Consider the following 20844-nt stretch of genomic DNA (forward strand, 5'->3'; position numbering starts at 1 on the left):
TCTTATCTTCATGAGGTCCCAGTAGTTCATTTTTGCTTTTAATTCCCTTGCCTTTGGGGATGAAATTGCTACAACTGAGGTCAGAGGTCTTTTCCTGCTTTCTCCTCTAGGGTTTTGATGGCTTCCTGTCTCATATTCAGGTCCTTTACCAATTTTGAGTTTATTTTTGTGAATGGTGTGAGAAAGTGGTCTAGTTTCAACCTTCTGCATGTTGCTGTCCAGTTCTCCCAGCACCATTTGTTAAAGAGACTGTCCTTTTTCCATTGGATGTTCTTTCCTGCTTTGTCAAAGATGAGTTGGTCATACGTTTGTGGGTCTAGTTCTGGGGTTTCTATTCTATTCCATTGGTCTATGTGTCTGTTTTTGTGCCAATACCATGCTGTCTTGATGATTACAGCTTTGTAGTAGAGGCTAAAGTCTGGGATTGTGATGCCTCCTGCTTTGGTCTTCTTCAAAATTACTTTGGCTATTCGGGGCCTTTTGTGGTTCCATATGAATTTTAGGATTGCTTGTTCTAGCTTCGAGAAGAATGCTGGTGCAATTTTGATTGGGATTGCATTGAATGTGTAGATAGCTTTGGGTAGTATTGACATTTTGACAATATTTATTCTTCCAACCCATGAGCAGGGAATGTCTTTCCATTTCTTTATATCTTCTTCAATTTCCTTCATAAGCTTTCTATAGTTTTCAGCATACAGATCTTTTACATCTTTGGTTAGATTTATTCCTAGGTATTTTATGCTTCTCGGTGCAATTGTGAATGGGATCAGTTTTTGTCTTTCTGTTGCTTCATTATTAGTGTATAAGAATGCAACTGATTTCTGTACATTGATTTTGTATCCTGCAACTTTGCTGAATTCATGTATCAGTTCTAGCAGACTTTTGGTGGAGTCTATCGGATTTTCCATGTATAATATCATGTCATCTGCAAAAAGTGAAACCTTAACTTCATCTTTACCAATTTTGATGCCTTTGATTTCCTTTGTTGTCTGATTGCTGATGCTAGAACTTCCAGCACTATGTTAAACAACAGCGGTGAGAGTGGACATCCCGGTCATGTTCCTGATCTCAGGGAAAAAGCTCTCAGGTGTTCCCCATTGAGGATGATGTTAGCTGTGGGATTTTCATAAATGGCTTTTATGATGTTTAAGTATGTTCTTTCTATCCTGACTTTCTCGAGGGTTTTTTATTAAGAAACGTTGCTGAATTTTGTCAAATGCCTTTTCTGCATCAATTGACAGGATCGTGTGCTTCTTTTCTTTTATTAATGTGATGTATCATGTTGATTGATTTGTGAATGTTGAAGCAGCCCTGCATCCCAGGAATGAATCCCACTTGATCATGGTGAGTAATTCTTTTTATATGCTGTTGAATTCGATTTGCTAGTATCGTATTGAGAATTTTTGCATCCATATTCATCAGGGATATTGGCCTGTAGTTTTCTTTTTTTACTGGGTCTCCTTCTGGTTTAGGAATCAAAGTAATACTGGCTTCATAGAATGAGTCTGGAAGTTTTCCTTCCCTTTCTATTTTTTGGAATAGCTTGATAAGGATAGGTATTATCTCCGCTTTAAACGTCTGGTAGAACTCCCGTGGGAAGCCATCTGGTCCTGGACTCTTATTTGTTGGGAGATTTTTGATAACTGATTCAATTCCTTCGCTGGTTATGGGTCTGTTCAAGCTTTCTATTTCCTCCTGATTGAGTTTTGGAAGCGTGTGGGTGTTTAGGAATTTGTCCATTTCTTCCAGGTTGTCCAGTTTGTTGGCATATAATTTTTCATAGTATTCCCTGATAATTGTTTGGATCTCTGAGGGATTGGTTGTAATAATTCCATTTTCATTCATGATTTTAACTATTTGGGTCATCTCCCTTTTCTTTTTGAGAAGCCTGGCTAGAGGTTTATCAATTTTGTTTATTTTTTCAAAAAACCAACTCTTGGTTTCATTGATCTGCTCTACAGATTTTTTAGATTCTATATTGTTTATTTCTGCTCTGATCTTTATTATTTCTCTTCTGCTGCTGGGTTTAGGCTGTCTTTGCTGTTCTGCTTCTAGTTCCTTTAGGTGTGCTGTTAGATTTTGTATTTGGGATTTTTCTTGTTGCTTGAGATAGGCCTGGATTGCAATGTATTTTCCCCTCAGGACTGCCTTCGCTGCAACCCAAAGCGTTTGGATTGTTGTATTTTCATTTTTGTTTGTTTCCATATATTTTTCAATTTCTTCTCTAATTGCCTGGTTGACCCATTCATTATTTAGTAGGGTGTTCTTTAACCTCCATGCTTTTGGAGGTTTTCCAGACTTTTTCCTGTGGTTGATTTCAAGCTTCCTAGCATTGGGGTCTGAAAGTATGCATGGTATGATCTCAATTCTTGTACACTTCTGAAGGGCTGTTTTGTGATCCAGTATGTGATCTATCTTAGAGAATGTTCCATGTGCACTCGAGAAGAAAGTATATTCTGTTGTTTTGGGATGCAGAGTTCTAAATATGTCTGTCAAGTCCATCTGAACCAATGTATCATTCAGGGCCCTCGTTTCTTTATTGACCGTGTGTCTAGATGATCCATTTCTGTAAGTGGAATGTTAAAGTCCCCTGCAATCACCACATTCTTATCAATAAGGTTGCTTATGTTTGTAATTGTTTTATATATTTGGGGGCTCCCATATTCAGTGCATACACATTTATAATTGTTAGCTCTTCCTGATGGATAGACCCTGTAATTATTATATAATGCCCTTCTTCAACTCTCGTTACAGCCTTTAAAGTCTAGTTTGTCTGACATAAGTATGGCTACTCCAACTTTCTTTTGACTTCCAGTAGCATGATAGATAGTACTGCATCCCCTCACTTTCAATCTGAAGGTGTCCTCAAGTCTAAAATGAGTCTCTTGTAGACAGCAAATAGATGGGTCTTGTTTTTTTATCCATTCTGATACCCTATGTCTTTTGGTTGGAGCATTTAGTCCATTTATGTTCAGTGTTATTATAGAAAGACATGGGTTTAGAGTCACTGTGATGTCTATAGGTTTCATGCTTGTAGCGATGTCTCTGGTACTTTGTCTCACAGGATCCCCCTTAGGATCTCTTGTAGGGCTGCTTTAGTGGTGACGAATTCCTTCAGTTTTTGATTGTTTGGGAAGACCTTTATCTCTCCTTCTATTCTAAATGACAAACTTGCTAGATAAAGGATTCTTGGCTGCATATTTTTTCTCTTCATCACATTGAAGATTTCCTGCCATTCCTTTCTGGCCTGCCAAGTTTCAGTAGAGAGATCCATCACGAGTCTTATAGGTCTCCCTTTATATGTTAGAGCACGTTTATCCCTAGCTGCTTTCAGAATTTTCTCTTTATCCTTGTATTTTGCCAGCTTCACTACAATATGTCGTGCAGAAGATCGATTCAAGTTACATCTGAAGGGAGTTCTCTGTGCCTCTTGGATTTCAATGCCTTTTTCTTTCCCCAGATCCGGGAAGTTCTCAGCTATTATTTCTTCAAGTACACCTTCAGCACCTTTCCCTCTCTCTTCCTCCTCTGGAATACCAATTATGCATAGATTATTTCTCTTTAGTGCATCACTTAGTTCTCCAATTTTCCCCTCATACTCCTGGATTTTTTTAATCTTTTTCTCAGCTTCCTCTTTTTCCATAATTTTATCTTCTAGTTCACCTATTCTCTCCTCTGCCTCTTCAATCCGAGCCGTGGTCGTCTCCATTTTGTTTTGCAGTTCATTTATAGCATTTTTTTTAGCTCCTCCTGACTGTTCCTTAGTCCCTTGATCTCTGTAGCAATAGAGTCTCTGCTGTCCTCTATACTGTTTTGAAGCCCAGCGATTAATTTTATGACTATTATTCTAAATTCACTTTCTGTTATATTGTTTAAATCCTTTTTGATCAGTTTGTTAGCTGTTGTTATTTCCTGGAGATTCTTTTGAGGGGAATTCTTCCATTTCGTCAGTTTGGATAGTCCCTGGAGTGGTGCGGAATTGCGGGGTACTTCCCCTGTGCTGTGTTGAATAACTTGTGTTGGTGGGCGGGGCCGCAGTCAGACCTGATGTCTGCCCCCAGCCCACCGCTGGGGCCACAGACAGACTGGTGTGTACCTTCTCTTCCCCTCTCCTAAGAGTGGGATTCACTGTGGGGTGGCGTGGCCCGTCTGGGCTACTTGCACACTGCCAGGCTTGTGGTGCTGGGGATCTGGCGTGTTAGCTGGAGTGGATCGGCAAGGTGCACGGGGGCGGGAGGGGCAGGCTCAGCTTGCTTTTCCTTTGGTGATCCACTTCAGGAGAGGCCCTGCAGCACCGGGAGGGAGTCAGACCCGCCACCGGAGGGATGGATCCGCAGAAGCACAGCGTTGGGTATTTGCGTGGTGCAAGCAAGTTCCCTGGCAGGAACCGGTTCCCTTTGGGATTTTGGCTGGGGGATGGGCGGGGGAGATGGCGCTGGTGAGCTCCTTTGTTCCCCGCCAAGCTGCGCTGTGTCGTCTGGGGCTCAACAACTCTCCCTCCCGTTGTCTTTCAGCCCTCCCACTCTCTGTGCAGAGCTATTAACTTATAACCCTCCAGATGTTAAGTCCCGCTCGCTGTTGGAACACACACTGTCCGGCCCCCTCCGCTTTTGCCAGCCAAACTCGGGGGCTGTGCTTTGCTGGTGGGCCGCCCCTTCGCCCCGGCTCCCTCCTGCCAGTCCGTGTAGCGCGCACCGCCTCTCCGCCCTTCCTACCCTCTTCCGTGGACCTCTCGTCTGCGCTTGGCTCCGGAGACTCCGTTCTGCTAGTCTTCTGACGGTTTTCTGGGTTATTTAGGCAGGTGCAAGTGGAATCTAAGTGATCAGCAGGACGCAGTGAGCCCAGCGTCCTCCTACACCGCCATGTTCCTGACCAATCTCTCTCTTTAGCAATTTTAAATCTAGTCAGATTGAAAGCCAAAGTCAATGGCACTAGGAAGCCACAATCATCAGAAAGTGTCCTAAAAGCACGTCCCTGTTCACTGACGGTTTAGGTAGGCTGCACCCTCATGGTGTCCAGTGGGCCACTGGGTCTGGTTAGTGTCAGTGCTGGCTCTGCAGATCTGAAATCAGAGGCAGTTCCTTCCTCCATTGGTCACATCTCAGATTCCTCAGCTGTTGCCAGGGGTCTGGCTGTTAAGTGTACCTCTTGGAAATCTATGGCAGATTACGGACCATCTTGCCTTTCTTGAGGTGTGACCCGTGGAAACCAACTGCAGTGCTGAAATACTTGTCTGGGTTACTCATTCAGATGCCCATGGTGAGGCCTGTTCTTTACACAGTTTGCCCAGAATCAAGCTGCTGACTGACACTGAGGTATCTGTGATTGGCACACTTGTGACTCCTGGTAAAAGTTGACCCTTCCGTTTTTATGACTCATGAGGCCCGGACCTGTGTGTGGGACCACTGACACCCCCAGCCCCACAATTAACACTGGTGCCTCATCGCAGCTGACACTTTCAATCCACCTGTCAGCTGCCACCAGTTACACCACCTGTGCTCTTGAAAATAACGTGTGTCATATCCTAAACTTTCTGGAGCATTTGCATTCTGGGCACAGTAAGTCTCTTACAGAAAAAACTAGCTCCAAAAAATGAACCAGTAGTCCAACACCACCTCCCTAACCTCTGTCATCTTGATCAGAAATCCCAGCGATGGAATGTCTTGCCCAGAAATGCACACCTCATCTCAGCTTCTCCAAGATAATGAATAATGGAGGAACCAGGAGGTTGCATGAAAACATTTTCAAACTCCAAGGGCTACTCTGACCCTTTCTTGCGATAATGTGTCTTTCTTTCCCTTTAAGAGCAGCCACAGAACATCCTGGTCGGTCATATTCTCAAGGGCATCACAGAACAACGAAGCCGAAGAGATCACTCAATTAGGTATTGAGAACTGTGGTGGTGTTTCAGTGTTGTTGTTGTTATTTTAATAAACTATTTTAGAACAGCTATAGATGCAAAAATACAAAGATGATACAGATTTCCTAGAGATACTCAATTTCATTGAGGACTAATATCTTACATCAGTATCTACACTCGTGATAACTAATGAACCAATATCAATGCATTTTTCTTAACTAAAGTAAAAACTTTATGAGCATTTGCTGAATCTTTACCTAATGTCCTTTTTCTGTTCCAAGAAACCATCCAGACACTAAATCTTGTTTAGTGCTCATTTCTCCTGAGTTTCCACTTTGCTGTGACAATTTATCAGATTTTTCTCATTTTTGATCATCCTGACACACTTGAGGAGTACTAGTTGGGAATCCCGAAGGGCCCTCCGTTGCGATGAATGTGATAAATTTCTCATGATTATTGTGGGGTTCTGTTTTAGGGAAGAGGACCGAGGGTATGATATGCCATTTCCAGTACAGTATATCAAGGGTACATTCCACCAACATGACTTATCACTGTTGACATCAACCTACATTCCCTGCATGAGGTCATGTGTATGAGGACTCCTCGGTGAGACCTATGCGACCCCTTTTCACACTGTACTATTTGCAGAGAAGTCACTGTGTGTGACTGACATTTAGGATACGAATGTTATGTTCTGCCTTCTTAAGGATAAAGTTTGTACATAAATTATGTGAAATTCTTCTAAAAAGGAGATCTCATTTCTCTGTTATTTATCGTGAGATTTCTTCATATCAGTTTAGACTCATACACATTTGTTTTATACCCCGAGTTAGAATCCAATACTGCTTCTTCTACTCTTTTTTAAAATCAAAGAGTTAGGGGCACCTGGGTGGCTCAGTCAGTTAAGCAACTGACTCCTGATGTTGGCTCAGGTCATGATCTCACTGTTCATGAGATTGAGCACTTCATGGATCTCTACAGTGAAAGGACAGAGCCTGCGTGGGATTGTGTCTTTCTCCCTCTTTCTCTGCCCCTCCCCCGCTCCCATGTGTTCTCTCTCTCTCAAAATAAATAAACATTTTAAAATATAATAATAAAATGAAGTGAAAGTGTTCCAGTTTGACCATGAGGAGCTCTTTCGGGTGACTCCCGTGTCCCTCTGACATAGCCCATTTTTAGAAACCGAGTTGTTTAGCATGTCCTGACTTATGGCACCGCAGCTCTGTAGGCTGATTTCATACACGCCCTGTCCTAGTCCAGGCTGCACCGTCTCTCCAGGAAGCCCCTGGCTGCTGCTGTGGGAGAACCGTGTCATGGACCAAGGCATGGACACTAGGTATGCTCACTGCTCCTGGTGTCACTGTGTTCACACCCTCTCAGCTCAAACACCAAGAAAACGTACGTGTGTGTGCTGAACCGCTCGTGTGCACATAGGTAGAAACGTGTGTGGGGGGCGATTTGTGTCCATACAGAGTCAACATGACTTCAGGCTGATGTCTCCAACTCCAACCCATTCCTCATGGATCATTCTATGGGATGGCCACAAGAAAGCGGAAGTACAGGGAATGACATGGAACATTCTGAGGTAGAGGAGGAGGGGCACCTGGATGCCTGGGAAGGGAACACCTTACACAGCAGGAGATACGGGGGGGGGGGGGGGGGGAGAGGCGGAGTATTAAGGATCATTCATCTTACAGGACTCCCCCTGGACAATGGCATTCTAGGGGGGCTGCACGGCAGGGACACCATCCCGCTAGGCCTGGAGGACAACACTTCCAGACAAAGAACATCACCCTTGGGCTTTGAAATCTAAGGGAATTTTCCCTCCTAGATTTTTTACTTACTGGGGACAGGTGACATTTCTTCTTTCCAGTTTCTCTATGCTTGTCTATGCTCTCCCCATCCCACCACTGTATTCAGGAAGCAGGGAATGTGTCTGCATTCATAGGTTGATAGGTGAAGACAGGTTTTTCACAGGATGAATCACATCTCAAGTCTTAATCACACTACTTAGGTGATATTTAGATGAGATTTGGGACTTAGAGTTGCTTCCAAAATAAGTTTACACTTTGGAGCTACTGGAACGGGGAGGAGGGGTGAATGTATTTTGTCAGTGAGGATATGAATTTGGGGGGTCTTGAGGGCTGAATACTATGAACCAACCTGTTTCCCCCTGAATTGATAGGCTGAAGTCCTAAATCCCAGGATCTCATTACTCGATTGTACTCACTCCGACTGATATGCCCATGAGTACACTCCTGGGTAACCACTCCATCTCACTCCGGAGTCAAGACCAAATCCGCTTTTTCCATTAAGCAGCACTGATTAAACTGCCATCTTCAGGATACCAGGCACCACAATGAAACAAAACTGCTTCATTCATCGCCACTTTGTCCACGTATGTCCCATACTCAACCATTTGATGAAACGTCGGCATGCATCAGTGTCCACCTTTGAAACTCCTCTGGTTCCTTCTTAGAATTTCTATGGACTTTGGGGCACCTGGGGGCTCAGTCGGTAAAGCATCCAACTTCAGCTCAGGTCATGATCTCGTGGTTCATGAGTTTGAGCCCACATAGGGCTCTGTGCTGACAGCTCAGAGCCTGGAGCCTGCTTTGGATTCTGTCTCTCTCTCTCTGCCCCGTCCCCACTCACATGTTCTTTCTCTCTCAAAAATAAATGAAACATTAAAAAAAAATTTTTTAAGTATTCTATGGACTTTTTCAGCAAATGCAGTGAATATAAAACGACATTGTGCACAAACATACTTTATATATCCCCAGGAACACTACAGGATTTTGTGTTTTGTATCCAGGAAAAGCAGCGTCTGGGGAGAGTATAGTCTCGGCTCATAATGAAAAAGGGGCAGACAGTTGGAAAACACACAGAGATCACCACAGTGGTGTTCACCAGCCACAAACTGGGATTATCAATATAAGCAACACTAACATGAAAGATGGAGGAGAGGGAGTGGAAAGACACAAAGGTGCTCACCAGGACAAGGATGCTCTGAGTGGCTCTGGACTCAGCAGAGGATCTGGGGGAGACATTAGTGCTATGAATGTGCTGGATCCGCTGCTTGTGCCTGTGCAGGAGGAAGACCATGGAGCCACTGGCCCAGATCATGAGAACAGAAAATAAAACCTCAGGGACCACTATCAACACTGCATAGAGTAGGACTGTCACTGCCTCCTGATGGATAGTAAAACAGTACCCCAAATCTCCTTCCTGTGTGATGTTTTTGGTGCTCCATTGGCTAGGCATATATAACACATACAGAGGAAACACTAAATTTATAAATGCATAATGATTCCAGCAGAGGAAAATGGAGAAGCCAACATAGTTTGGGGCTTTGACTTTAAGATCCTCCCAATAGGAGTTCATCGGGCTGATCGTGATGGTCTGGAAGACACTCAAGAGGCAGGTGCTGCTAATGGACAACCCCCTGCCCACTCTCTGAACGTACAAAAAAAGTTTGCATGCAAATGTAGTGAAAAAAGTTTTCAATCCCAAAGCTGCCAATGTCTGGGGGACTCCTTCAGAGAGAATGACCAAGGAGTTGGCTATAGTCAAGTGCATGAGAATCAAACGGGTGAACCTCAGCCTGCGTTCAGTGTGGTAACCGGACACGTAATGATAAAGAAGAACGAAATTGCCCACAATTCCAACTGTCGTCTGTGACAAGAAGATTATTCCTACTGTCAAATGCCCTGAAGCTAATCTATCATACATGTTTTCCTTTATGTTATGAACAACAATCATTTCTCTGGGCGAAGCCTCACTGAAGGTTTTTTACACCACAAATAACATGAATCGAGTGCTCCGATTTGATTGCCATGACTTCCTGTGATTGGAAGAGATGGAGAGATTTGCAGTCTATTTAACTGAAAAGTCCGCAGGAAGGATGAAGTGCTGTTATCCTGGAGAAGCAATGACAGGTGAGAGCAAATGGAAAGAAAGCACAAGGCAACATTTTCAGAACAACCTGAAATGTGCAAGTTATATTGGAAAAAGGAAAACTTGATCACTATCACTTCCTAAAACGAATTAAGTCTGACTGGATTGCTTACATAAATATTAAAGGTACAATGGATTCATCCTGAAAAAGAAAAAAAAATGTCTATACCTTAGAACACGATATTATTTCTTGAACAGCACAGGGCACATTAACCATGCCAGTAAAATGACTTTGTATTACATGAATGGGTGGTTCTCATCCAAACATCCCCACCACACACACACAATTTGTAACCAGCAGAAAGAATTCCTGAAGACCACACAAGAGAATAAACAATGGACAAACCGTTCCAACAGAAACTTCAAATAAGAGGGTACTCAATAGATAATACAGGTGTAAAAATGTTCTATGTCTATAGTAGTCACATAATTTCAACCATGACACTACCGCCTGGTGCCATCAAACACGACGTAAAAATCTAAAACAAGGAGGACAGGGGTGCCTTGTTGGCTCAGGTGGAAGACCATGAGACTCTTGATCTCAGGGTTGTGAGTTCAGACACATCATTGGGTACAGAGATTACTAAAATAAACAAACTTTAAAAAAAAGAATAAAAGGAGAGTGAGAGAAACAACAAGTCTTTGCAAACTTGTGGATCAACCAAGAATCTTGAAACTACTGGCAAACATTAAAATTTGGAAACTGTGTGGTAGTATAAACTTTAGCTGTCTTGGATATACTATGTCCCAACAAATATACAGCTATGAATATACTCAACAAAGTGTGTCTGGTATCCCTAAAAGACTGGTTACAGAATTATATACCAGCACTACTCGTTACTCATAGTAGTCCAAACTCAGGAATACCCACTTCCCATTAACAGGACCAGCCATCGGTGAATGCTTTCATAGTCACACCATGGAGTCTTCTACAGCAGATCTAAAATGCTAACAAGACTACGCAAGAATACAAATCAATTTTCAAAAGTCATATGGCATGAGAAATAAGTCATCATTACACATTCAGGCAGTATGACTCCATTTATATCAAGTACAAAATGGGAAAAGTGATCTAATCTTTCCAATCTTGGAGAGTTATGAACCTATTCCCAAACATCACAATCCTACAAAGATAGCCAAGAAAGCTATACCCGTGGGGACAGTGACTTAGAGAGAACACAAGAAGATACCCAGAATTCTGACAACCACCTGTTTCTTCATCTTGGAATTGCACACACCGGTGTGGTCACTTGTGAAATACCAGTGAGTTGCATCATTAAAACGTGTACATCTTCTAGTTTTTTAAATACAACCCATCAAAATAAAATTTCAGGGAGCTGAGAAGATTCTCTGCTTGTGTCTGGCTTGCTCAATGAGTCCGTACAGAAAGAAAACTTATGGACCAAAAGGTCCAGATTGGAGGTCAACGATGAAACATCACAGAATAATAATGGTGCTTACAATGAGTCTGAGATTTGGTTTAAAAAAATTCAGGAGAGCAGCATCCTAAATATTTGTTCCTTCTTGCTATATCTGCCATAGGAGTAACGATATTTACCAGCACATACAGGGTCCGCAAAGGACAATGGAAATCCCAATATCCTGGGGAGGCTTTAGCTAATCTCCACCCACCTGGAGGTCTCGGGGCGAAGAGGCAGCTGGTGCCAATGAACACACTCTGCCAGCGTTGTGAGGACAGAAAACAGATGTGCACTCAGAAATGCATGGAAGAATGTTTCAACTCATGGCTGCCAATGTCTTGGGGACACCTGTAAAAGGAAATGACCAAGAAGCAAGTATAATCAGGTGCCTAACAATCACATCTCAGGATCTCAACCTGGATTCCCTGTAGAAGAGGAAGAGACAGACGATGGTAAAGAAGGGAGAAAATGCCAAGGATTCCAACCATCATCAATGAAGAGGAAACTGTTCTCATTGCCAAATCCTGGAGTCCATTCTGACAGATCCCAGTGAGTAATACCGGTCTTCAGAATCCGAGTATCCTGCACTGGAACATGTCTTTTCGACTGCATGTATCATATCAGTTGAGACACATTATCTCTGGGAAACATATTTACTTCAGTTTCACTGTGTCAAGGTGCCTCCCACAGGGGAAAAATAATCTTTATTTTTTTTTAACGTTTTATTTATTTTTGAGACAGGGAGAGACAGAGCATGAACGGGGGAGGGTCAGAGAGAGGGAGACACAGAATCTGAAACAGGCTCCAGGCTGAGCTGTCAGCACAGAGCCCGACGCGGGGCTCGAACTCACGGACCACGAGATCATGACCTGAGCCGAAGTCGGCCGCTTAACCGACTGAGCCACCCAGGCGCCCCCAAAAAATAACCTTTAAATACCACTTAAAATGCATGAATCACTGCCTACTACCATACATATGGAATCTTTTTTCTTTTCCTAAAGGCATGATGGAGGCACGAACATTATTTCCATGGCAGAGATAAAGACAAGCTAGGCACACAGGGAAGCAATCTAAGTTCACACATTGGTTAGGGGCCGAGTGGAGACTGGAACCTGGCACGTTGCAGCGAAGACAGTGTCTGAACCTCTGTGCTCCACTAACAATGCACGTCAGCTGTGCCTTCAAATAGTCCAGACGCATATTTAATTTTGCATTTATACTTTTCCATCTTATTTCACACTATATTTTATTTTATATGTTTGGTGTAAAAAGCATACATTTTTCATGAAGGATATTTTATTTAGGTGAATAACATATGTAAATAAAGTTTTAATATCATAATAAAGTTCAGAGGCATGAATTACAGGCTAATCCTGCAGGACACATCCCTGTGCCCACATTAGATTTCATAAATGCAGTATTTGCTAACAATACTTTGGCAGTAGAAAGAGTCATTTCCTGTCACAGTAAGAACAAAAATCATGGCTTCCATACACACAATATTACATCATAGTACCTTGTTCTCTAATCAACGGTTTATAAAATCCTACTATAAGATGAAACAGTTATTGATGATTATGTTTTAAATGCTGAGGTATTTAACAAAATGTGCATTGAGTGAAACTATTAGCACTAAGGCAAGATTGTAAAAGACAGTAAAATACAAGACACACGTAAAATGGTTCTAAGAATATGGAATTGTGTGTGTCACGTAAGTTAAAAATCATTAGAATATTAGTTCTGAGACTGGGATTCTTCTAGAATATTATTAAACCAGAGAGAATGAGCCAAGATTCACATGCCCCAGGTACCTCTTGTCTGGTCCCATAATTACAGTGAACTTTGCCCCAACTGACTCTCGGTTCCTGCTCTGGTATGATGTCATGGTTTTGTGAGTTTGAGCCCCATGTTGGGATCCCCACGGACAGTGCAGAGCCTGATAGGGATTCTCTCTCCCTCTCTCTCTGCCCCTACCCCACTCTGCTATCTCTGTCTCTCTCAAAATAAAGAAATAAACGTATTTTTTAAAAAATTCTAAAAACAGATTCATCTACACGATCTCTGTAAAGGATTAGAAAACTGTTTCTGCTCTACCCTTCTCTGTATTATAAGCAGAAGGCATTGTAAGCACACCTCTACTGACACTGAAAACTCTCAGCTCACACCCAAGGAACTACTCCACCTCCCTCTTCAGCTCTTCCCCTGGTCTGTCCTGACCCTCAGGATCCCTTTCCAGACACGAACACTTACTCACACGTCCTTCCTTACAGGCGCTGCCTCTCCGTCTGACAGAGAAAGAACTCACTGGACTCGTCACGTTGAAGGATGGGGGCGCAGCGTGAAGGTCACAGCAGCCAGTACGTGTGAGGGAGGGAGGCAGCCAGACCAGAGATAAGGCTTTGTGATCTGTGACCTCCCCTCCCGTCAGAACTGCAATTACAATTTCACACGTGGTGGCAATGACAGCACAGCCTTCGGTAGCTGACAATACTTCTGAAAAACTTTCTCCCAGGACTAATTACCAAATCCAATTACAAGTTTGTGAGTATCTCCGAAGAGACTGTTGTCTGCTTTAGGAGGGACTCTTACTTTTCACGATCCCTGATGGCAGAGAGGGGCTCACAGGGAAGGAGCAGTAAATACTGATGTCAGACAACTAAGGGACTGGCAGTGAGTGTGTGTGTCTCACAGGCGTCCTCAATTCCTGGCGTCCCCGATACCTGGTGGTGCTCTGGTGGGAAGGGCAAATCCCCAGGAGCAGAGTGGGACCCGGGAGATTCTTGGGCCACACAGGGAGAAGCGGTTCCACTGCTGGAAGGACACTTGGTAGAGGCTGTGAGGCCACCTGGGCCCAGCAGACCCCAGACAATGGTCGCATTCGCTGGTGCTGAACAAGGTCATTAAGGGTGAAGCCTGGTGCCAGATGTGTGCTGTGATTTTCCATAATCCCTGAAATGCTGCTGCTACACTATCTCGTGAACTTTTTCTGGGGCGGGCTGGCACCTGGCTGCAGTCTCTGGGCATCACCAGCAGCACAGTCCCACAAACTTTCCTGGGTGGGGCTGGCACCCGGCCGTGGCTCGGTGAGACCCTCCAATGAGTCAAAGCCGCAGTACCTCAGAAGTGGGGGGCCGGGGAAGGCAGTCGCATCTGAGACAAAACTCAGGAGAGAGGTACTACCTGGGGCTTGGTCAGGGACAGCATAAAAGTGGGGAGTGAATGAAAGCTGAAGACAAAGGACAGGTGAGCGACTGCTGATCAGGGAGAAGAGAGTTCCAATACTAGAAACTGGGTAGCTGGGTGACGCCATTTTCACCGCTCCTGCACATGCGCATACCCACCTACAAGCGCCACAACAATCCACCCCAACAGGCTGGCAGCGCCAACTAGGGGAGAATGGAGCCATTACACTAAGCCCCGCCCAACTGGGCCAAAATCACTCTTCAAGAACAGAAGTCTCAACACCTGCTTAGTTTATGGACTATAAAGCACTTCATAGTCTGACTTCTAGGGGAAAAACGAAGTAATTTCAATCGTATTTCAGTCTGTTAGGAGGCCAATCTATTCAATTTTCTTTTTTTTTCCCTTTTCTTTTCTCTTTTTTCTCTTTTTCATTTCCTTTTTCTTGATTACAATAGGAGAAACAATTCATTTTTATTTTTAATTTTTATTAAAAATATTATTATTTTTTTACTATATTTTTTACTTTTGTGTAAATTGTTCAAATTCTATTTAATTCCATCACTTTATTTTACTCTACTTCACTATATTCATTTCTTCAAATTATAAAACGATTTCCTTTATTATCTTCTCTTTTTTGTTTCTTTTTTCTTGAATACAGAAAGAGAAAGATTTCATTTGTAATTTTTATTAAAAATATTTTAAATTTTTTTCAACTATATTTTTCACTTTTGTGTAAATTGTTTCAAATTCTAGTTTACTTACATCATTTCATTTTAGTCCACTTCAGTGTAATCATTTTTTCAAATTTTCAAACAATTTCTTGTTTCTTCTTTCTCCTTTTTTCTCTAATCCATCAAGCAACTTAAACACCCAGACCAAAACACACCTAGGATCTAGCATCATTCATTCAATTTGTGTGGGTGTGTGTGTGTAATTTTTTTAATGTAATATTTTTTAATTTTAATTTTTTTAATTTTAATTTTTTAACCTCATTGATTTCTCTTCTCCCTTCAAAATGATGAAACAAAGGAATTCACCACAAAATAAAGAGCAGGAAGAAACGACAGCCAGAGACTTAACCAACACAGATACGAGCAAGATGTCTGAACCAGAATTTACAATCATGACAATAAGAATACTAGCTGCGGTCGAAAATAGATTAGAATCCCTTTCTGTGGAGATAAAAAAAAAAAAAGTAAAAACTAGTCAGGATGAAATAATAAAAAGTGCTATAACTGAGCTGCAATCACGAACGGATGCTGTGGTGGCAAGGATGGATGAGGCAGAACAGAGAATCAGTGATACAGAGGACAAACTCATGGAGAATAACGAAGCAGAGAAAAAGAGGGAGATTAAGGCAAAAGAGCACAATTTAAGATTAGAGAAATCAGTGTCTCAATAAAAAGGAACATCAGAATCACAGGGGTCCCAGAAGAAGAAGAGAGAGAAATACGGGTAGAAGGGTTATGTGAGCAAACCATAGCTGAAAACTTTCCTAATCTGGGGAAAGACACAGACATCAAAATCCAGGAAGCACAGAGGACTCCCATTAGATTCAACAAAAACCGACCATCAACAAGGCATATCATAGTCAAATTCACAAAATACTTAGGCAAGGAGAGAATCACGAAAGCAGCAAGGGAAAAAAAGTCCTTAACCTACAAGGGAAGACAGATCAGGTTTGCAGCACACCTATCCACAGAAACATGGCAGGCCAGAAAGGAGTGGCAGGATATATTCAGTGTGCTGAATCAGAAAAACATGCAGCCAAGAATTCTCTACCCAGCAAGGTTGTCATTCCAAATAGAAGGAGAGATAAAAAGTTTCCGAGACAAACAAAAATGAAAGGAGTCTGTGACCACTAAACCAGCCCTGCAAGAAATTTTAAGGGGGACTCTGTGATGGGGAAAAAAGATGAAATTAATTAATTTAATTAAATACCAAAAGCAACAAAGACTAGAAAGGACCAGAGAACACCACCAGAAACTCCAACGCTACAAGCAACATAATGGCAATAAATTCATATCTTTCAGTACTCACTCTAATATCAATGGACTCAATGCTCCAATCAAAAGATACAGGGTAACAGAATGCATAAGAAAACAAGATCCATCTATATGCTGTTTACAAGGGACCCACTTTAGACCTAAGTCCTTTTGTGTCTTTAGACCTAAAGACACCTTCAGATTGAAAGTAAGGAGATGGAGAACCATCTATCATGCTAATGGTCAACAAAAGAAAGCCGGAGCAGGCGTACTTATATCAGACAATCTAGACTTTAAAATAGAAACTGTATCAAGAGATGAAGAAGGGCATTATATCATAATTAAGGGGTCTATCCACCAAGAAGATTTAACAATTGTAAACATTTATGCACCAAACGTGAAAGCACCGAAATATATAAATCAATTAATCACAAACATAAAGAAACTCATTGATAGTAACACCATCACATTAAGAGACTTCAACACCCCACTCACAGCAATGGACAGATCATCTAATTGCAAAATCAACAAGGAAACAATGGCTATGAATGACACACTGGACCAGATGGACTTAACACTTATATTCAGAACATTTCATCCTAAAGCAGCAGAATATACATTCTTCTCCAGTGCACATGGAACGTTCTCCAGAATAGACCACATACTGGGACACAAATCAGCCCTCAGAAAGTACAAAAAGATCGAGATCATACCGTGCATATTTTCAGACCACAATGCTATGAAACTTGAAACCAACCACAAGAAAACATTTGGAAAGGTAACCAATACTTGGAGACTAAAGAACATCCTCCCAAAGAATGAGTGGGCTACGGAAGCAGTTAAAGAGGAAATTAAAAAGAATATAGAAGTCAATGAAAATGATAACACCCCAACCCAAAACCTCGGGGATGCAGCAAAGGAGGTCATAAGAGGAAAGTATACAGCAACCCAGGCCTTCCTAAAGAAGGAAGAAAGATCTCAGATACACAACCCAACCTTACACCTTCAAGAGCTGGAAAAAGAACAGCAAATAAAACCAAAAACCAGCAGAAGTCAGGAAACAATAAAGATTAGAGCAGAAATTAATGCGATCGAAACAAAAAAAAAAACACACAGAATAGATCAATGAAACCAGAAGCTGGTTCTTTGAAAGAATTGACACAACTGATAAACCACTAGCCAGTTTGATCAAAAAGAAAAAGGAAAGGACCCAAATAAATAAAATCAAGAATGAAAGAGGAGAGATCACAACCAACACAACAGAAATAAAAACAATAAGAGAATATTATGAGCAATTATATGCCAATAAAATAGGCAATCTGGAAAAAATGGACAAATTCCTAGAAACATATACACTACCAAAATTGAAACAGGAATAGAAACTTTAAACAAACCCATAACCAGTAAGGAAATCAAACTAGTAATCAAAAACCTTCCCCAAGGGGTGCCTGGGTGGCTCAGTCTGTTGAGCATCCGACTTCAGCTCAGGTCATGATCTCACAGTCCGTGAGTTCTAGCCCTGCGTTGGGCTCCATGCTGTCAGTTCAGAGCCTGGAGCCTGCTTCAGATTCTGAGTCTTCCTCTCTCTCTCTGCCCCTCCCCTGCTCACGCTCCTTCTCTCCATATCAAAAAAATGAATAAACGTTAAAAAAAAATTTTATAATAAAAAAAAAAAAAAACCTTCCGCAAAACAAGAGTGCAGGGCCAGATGGCTTTCCAGGGGAATTCTACCAAACATTTAAGAAGAGTTAACACCTATTCTCTTGAAGCTGTTCCAAAAAAATAGAAACGAAAGGAAAACTTTCAAACTCATTTCTATGAAGCCAGCATTACCTTGATTCCAAAACCAGACAGCAACCCCACTAAAAAGAGGAATGACAGACCAATTTCCCTGATGAACAAGGATGCAAAAATCCTCAACAAGATATTAGCCAATTGGCTCCAACAATACATTAAAAAAATTATTCACCATGACCAAGTGGGATTTATACCTGGGAGGATGGGCTGGTTCAATATCTGCAAAACAATTAATGTGATTCATCACATCAATAAAAGGAAGGACAAGAACCATATGATCCTCTCAATAGATGCAGAGAAAGCATTTGACAACATACAGCACCCTTTCTTGATAAAAACCCTCAAGAAAGCAGGGATAGAAGGATCATAAATCAAGATCATAAAAGCCATATATGAACGAGCCAATGCTAATATCATCCTCAATGGGGAAAAACTGAGAGCTTTCTACCTAAGGTCAGGAACAAGAAAGGGATGTCCACTCTCACCACTGTTATTCAACATAGTATTGGAAGTCTTAGCCTCTACAATCAGACAACACAAAGAAATACAAGGCATCCAAATAGGCCAGGAGGAGCTCAAACTTTCACTCTTTGCAGATGACATGATACTCTATATGGAAAACCCTAAAGATTCCACCAAAAAACACTGCTAGAACTGATTCATGAATTCAGCAAAGTGGCAGGATATAAAATCAATGCACAGAAATTGGTTGCATTCCTCTACGCCAACAATGAAGCAACAGAAAGAGAAATCAAGGAATCGACCCCATTTACGGTTGCACCAAAAACAATAAAATACCTAGGAATAAATCTAACCAAAGAGGTGAAAAATATATACACTGAAAATGATAGAAAGCTTATGAAAGAAACTGAAGACACAAAAACATGGAAGAAGATTCCATGCTCCTGGAGAGGAAGAACAAACATTATTAAAGTATCAATACTACCCAAAGCAATCTATATATTCAATGCAATCTCTATCAAAATAACACCAGCATTCTTCACAGAGCTAGAACAAATAATCCTAAAATTTGTATGGAACCAGAAAAGACCCCGAATAGCCAAAGCAATCTTGAAAAAGAAAACCAAAGCAGGAGGCATCACAATCCCAGACTTTAAGCTACACTACAAAGCTGTAATCATCAAGACAGTATGGTACTGGCACAAGAACAGACACTCAGATCAATGGAACAGAATAGAGAACCCAGAAATGGACCCACAAACGTATGGCCAACTAATCTTTGACACAGCAGGAAAGAATATCCAATGGAATAAAGACAGTCTCTTCAGCAAGTGGTGCTGGGAACACTGGACAACGACATGCAGAAGAATGAACCTGGACCACTTTCTTACACCATACACAAAAACAAACTCAAAATGGAGGAAAGACCTCAATGTAAGACAGGAAGCCATCAAAATCCTCGAGCAGAAAGCAGGCAAAAACCTCTTTGATCTTGGCCGCAGCAACTTCTTACACAACACGTCTCCAGAGGCAAGGGAAGCAAAAGCAAAAATGAACTACTGGGACCTCATCAAATAAAAACCTTCTGCACAGCAAAGGAAACAATCAGCAAAACTAAAAGGCAACTGACAGAATGGGAGAAGATATTTGCAAACGACATATCAGATAAAGGGTTAGTATCCAAAATCTAAAAAGAACTTACCAAACTCAACACCCAAACAACAAATAATCCAGTGAAGAAATGGGCAAAAGACATGAATAGACACTTCTCCAAGGAAGACATCCAGATGGCCAACCGACACATGAAAAAATGCTCCACATCACTCATCATCAGGGAAATACAGGTCAAAACCACAATGAGATACCACCTTACACCTGTCAGAATGGCTAACATTAACAACTCAGGCAACAACAGATGTTGGCAAGGATGCGGAGAAAGAGGATCTCTTTGGCACTGCTGGTGGAAATGCAAACTGGTGCAGCCACTCTGGAAAACAGTATGGGGGTTCTTCAAAAAATCAAAAACAGAACTACCCTATGACCGTGCAATTGCACTACTAGGAATATATCCAAGGGATACAGGTATGCTGTTTCAAAGGGGCACATGCACCCCTATGTTTATAGCAGTGCTATCGACAAGAGCCAAAGTATGGGAAGAGTCCAGATGTCCATTGACAGTTGAATGGACAAAGAAGATGTGGTGTTTATGTATACAACGGAGTATTACTCGGCAATCACAAATAATGAAATCTTGCCTTTTGCAACTACATGGATGGAACTAGAGGGTATTATGTTAAATGAAATCAGTCAGTGAGAGAAAGACAAAGTTCATATGGCTTCACTCATATGAGGAACTTAGGATACAAAACAGATGAACATAAGGGAAGGAAAGCAAACATAATATAAAAACAGGGAGGGCGACAAAACATAAGAGACTCTTAAATATAGAGAACAAACAGAGGGTTGTTGGAGGGGTTGTGGGAGGCGGGATGGGCTAAGTGGGTAAGGTGCAATAAGAAATCTACTGCTGAAATCATTGTTGCACTATATGCTAACTTGGATGTAAATTAAAACTTAATTAATTAAAAAAAAAAACTTAATTAATTAAAAAAATAAAAACTGAATCTCCTATTGGAATTTCCAACTGCAATTCAACCTCACAGGTTTCATCCCTTCTTCC

The 20844-nt window shown here is 41.7% G+C and overlaps 1 protein-coding gene and 1 non-coding gene across 14 annotated transcripts in view; both read right to left on the reverse strand.

Annotated features, from left to right (window-relative positions):
* LOC132677092 (uncharacterized) overlaps nt 1–20844 on the reverse strand; it is a 290019-nt gene that overhangs the window by 155110 nt on the left and 114065 nt on the right. For all 13 annotated transcript variants that reach the window (XR_014136183.1, XR_014136184.1, XR_014136186.1 and 10 more), the window contains one exon: nt 11450–11586. This is a non-coding gene — a transcript (uncharacterized LOC132677092). The remainder of the gene's footprint in view (nt 1–11449; nt 11587–20844) is intronic.
* Nucleotides 8630–10698, reverse strand: LOC145713198 (vomeronasal type-1 receptor 4-like). The gene has a single exon (XM_081791390.1). The coding sequence runs from the start codon at nt 9620–9622 to the stop codon at nt 8630–8632; it is 993 nt and encodes a 330-aa protein (XP_081647516.1). The 5' UTR covers nt 9623–10698.

Source organism: Panthera onca, chromosome E2 (genome assembly GCF_046562875.1).
Source record: "Panthera onca isolate mPanOnc1 chromosome E2, mPanOnc1 haplotype 2, whole genome shotgun sequence".
In the NCBI taxonomy this organism is placed as follows: domain Eukaryota; kingdom Metazoa; phylum Chordata; class Mammalia; order Carnivora; family Felidae; genus Panthera; species Panthera onca.

Coding starts and splice junctions, on each gene's coding strand:
- LOC145713198 (XM_081791390.1), bottom strand. CDS start 9,622: ATGATTGTTGTTCATAACATAAAGGAAAACATGTATGATAGATTAGCT.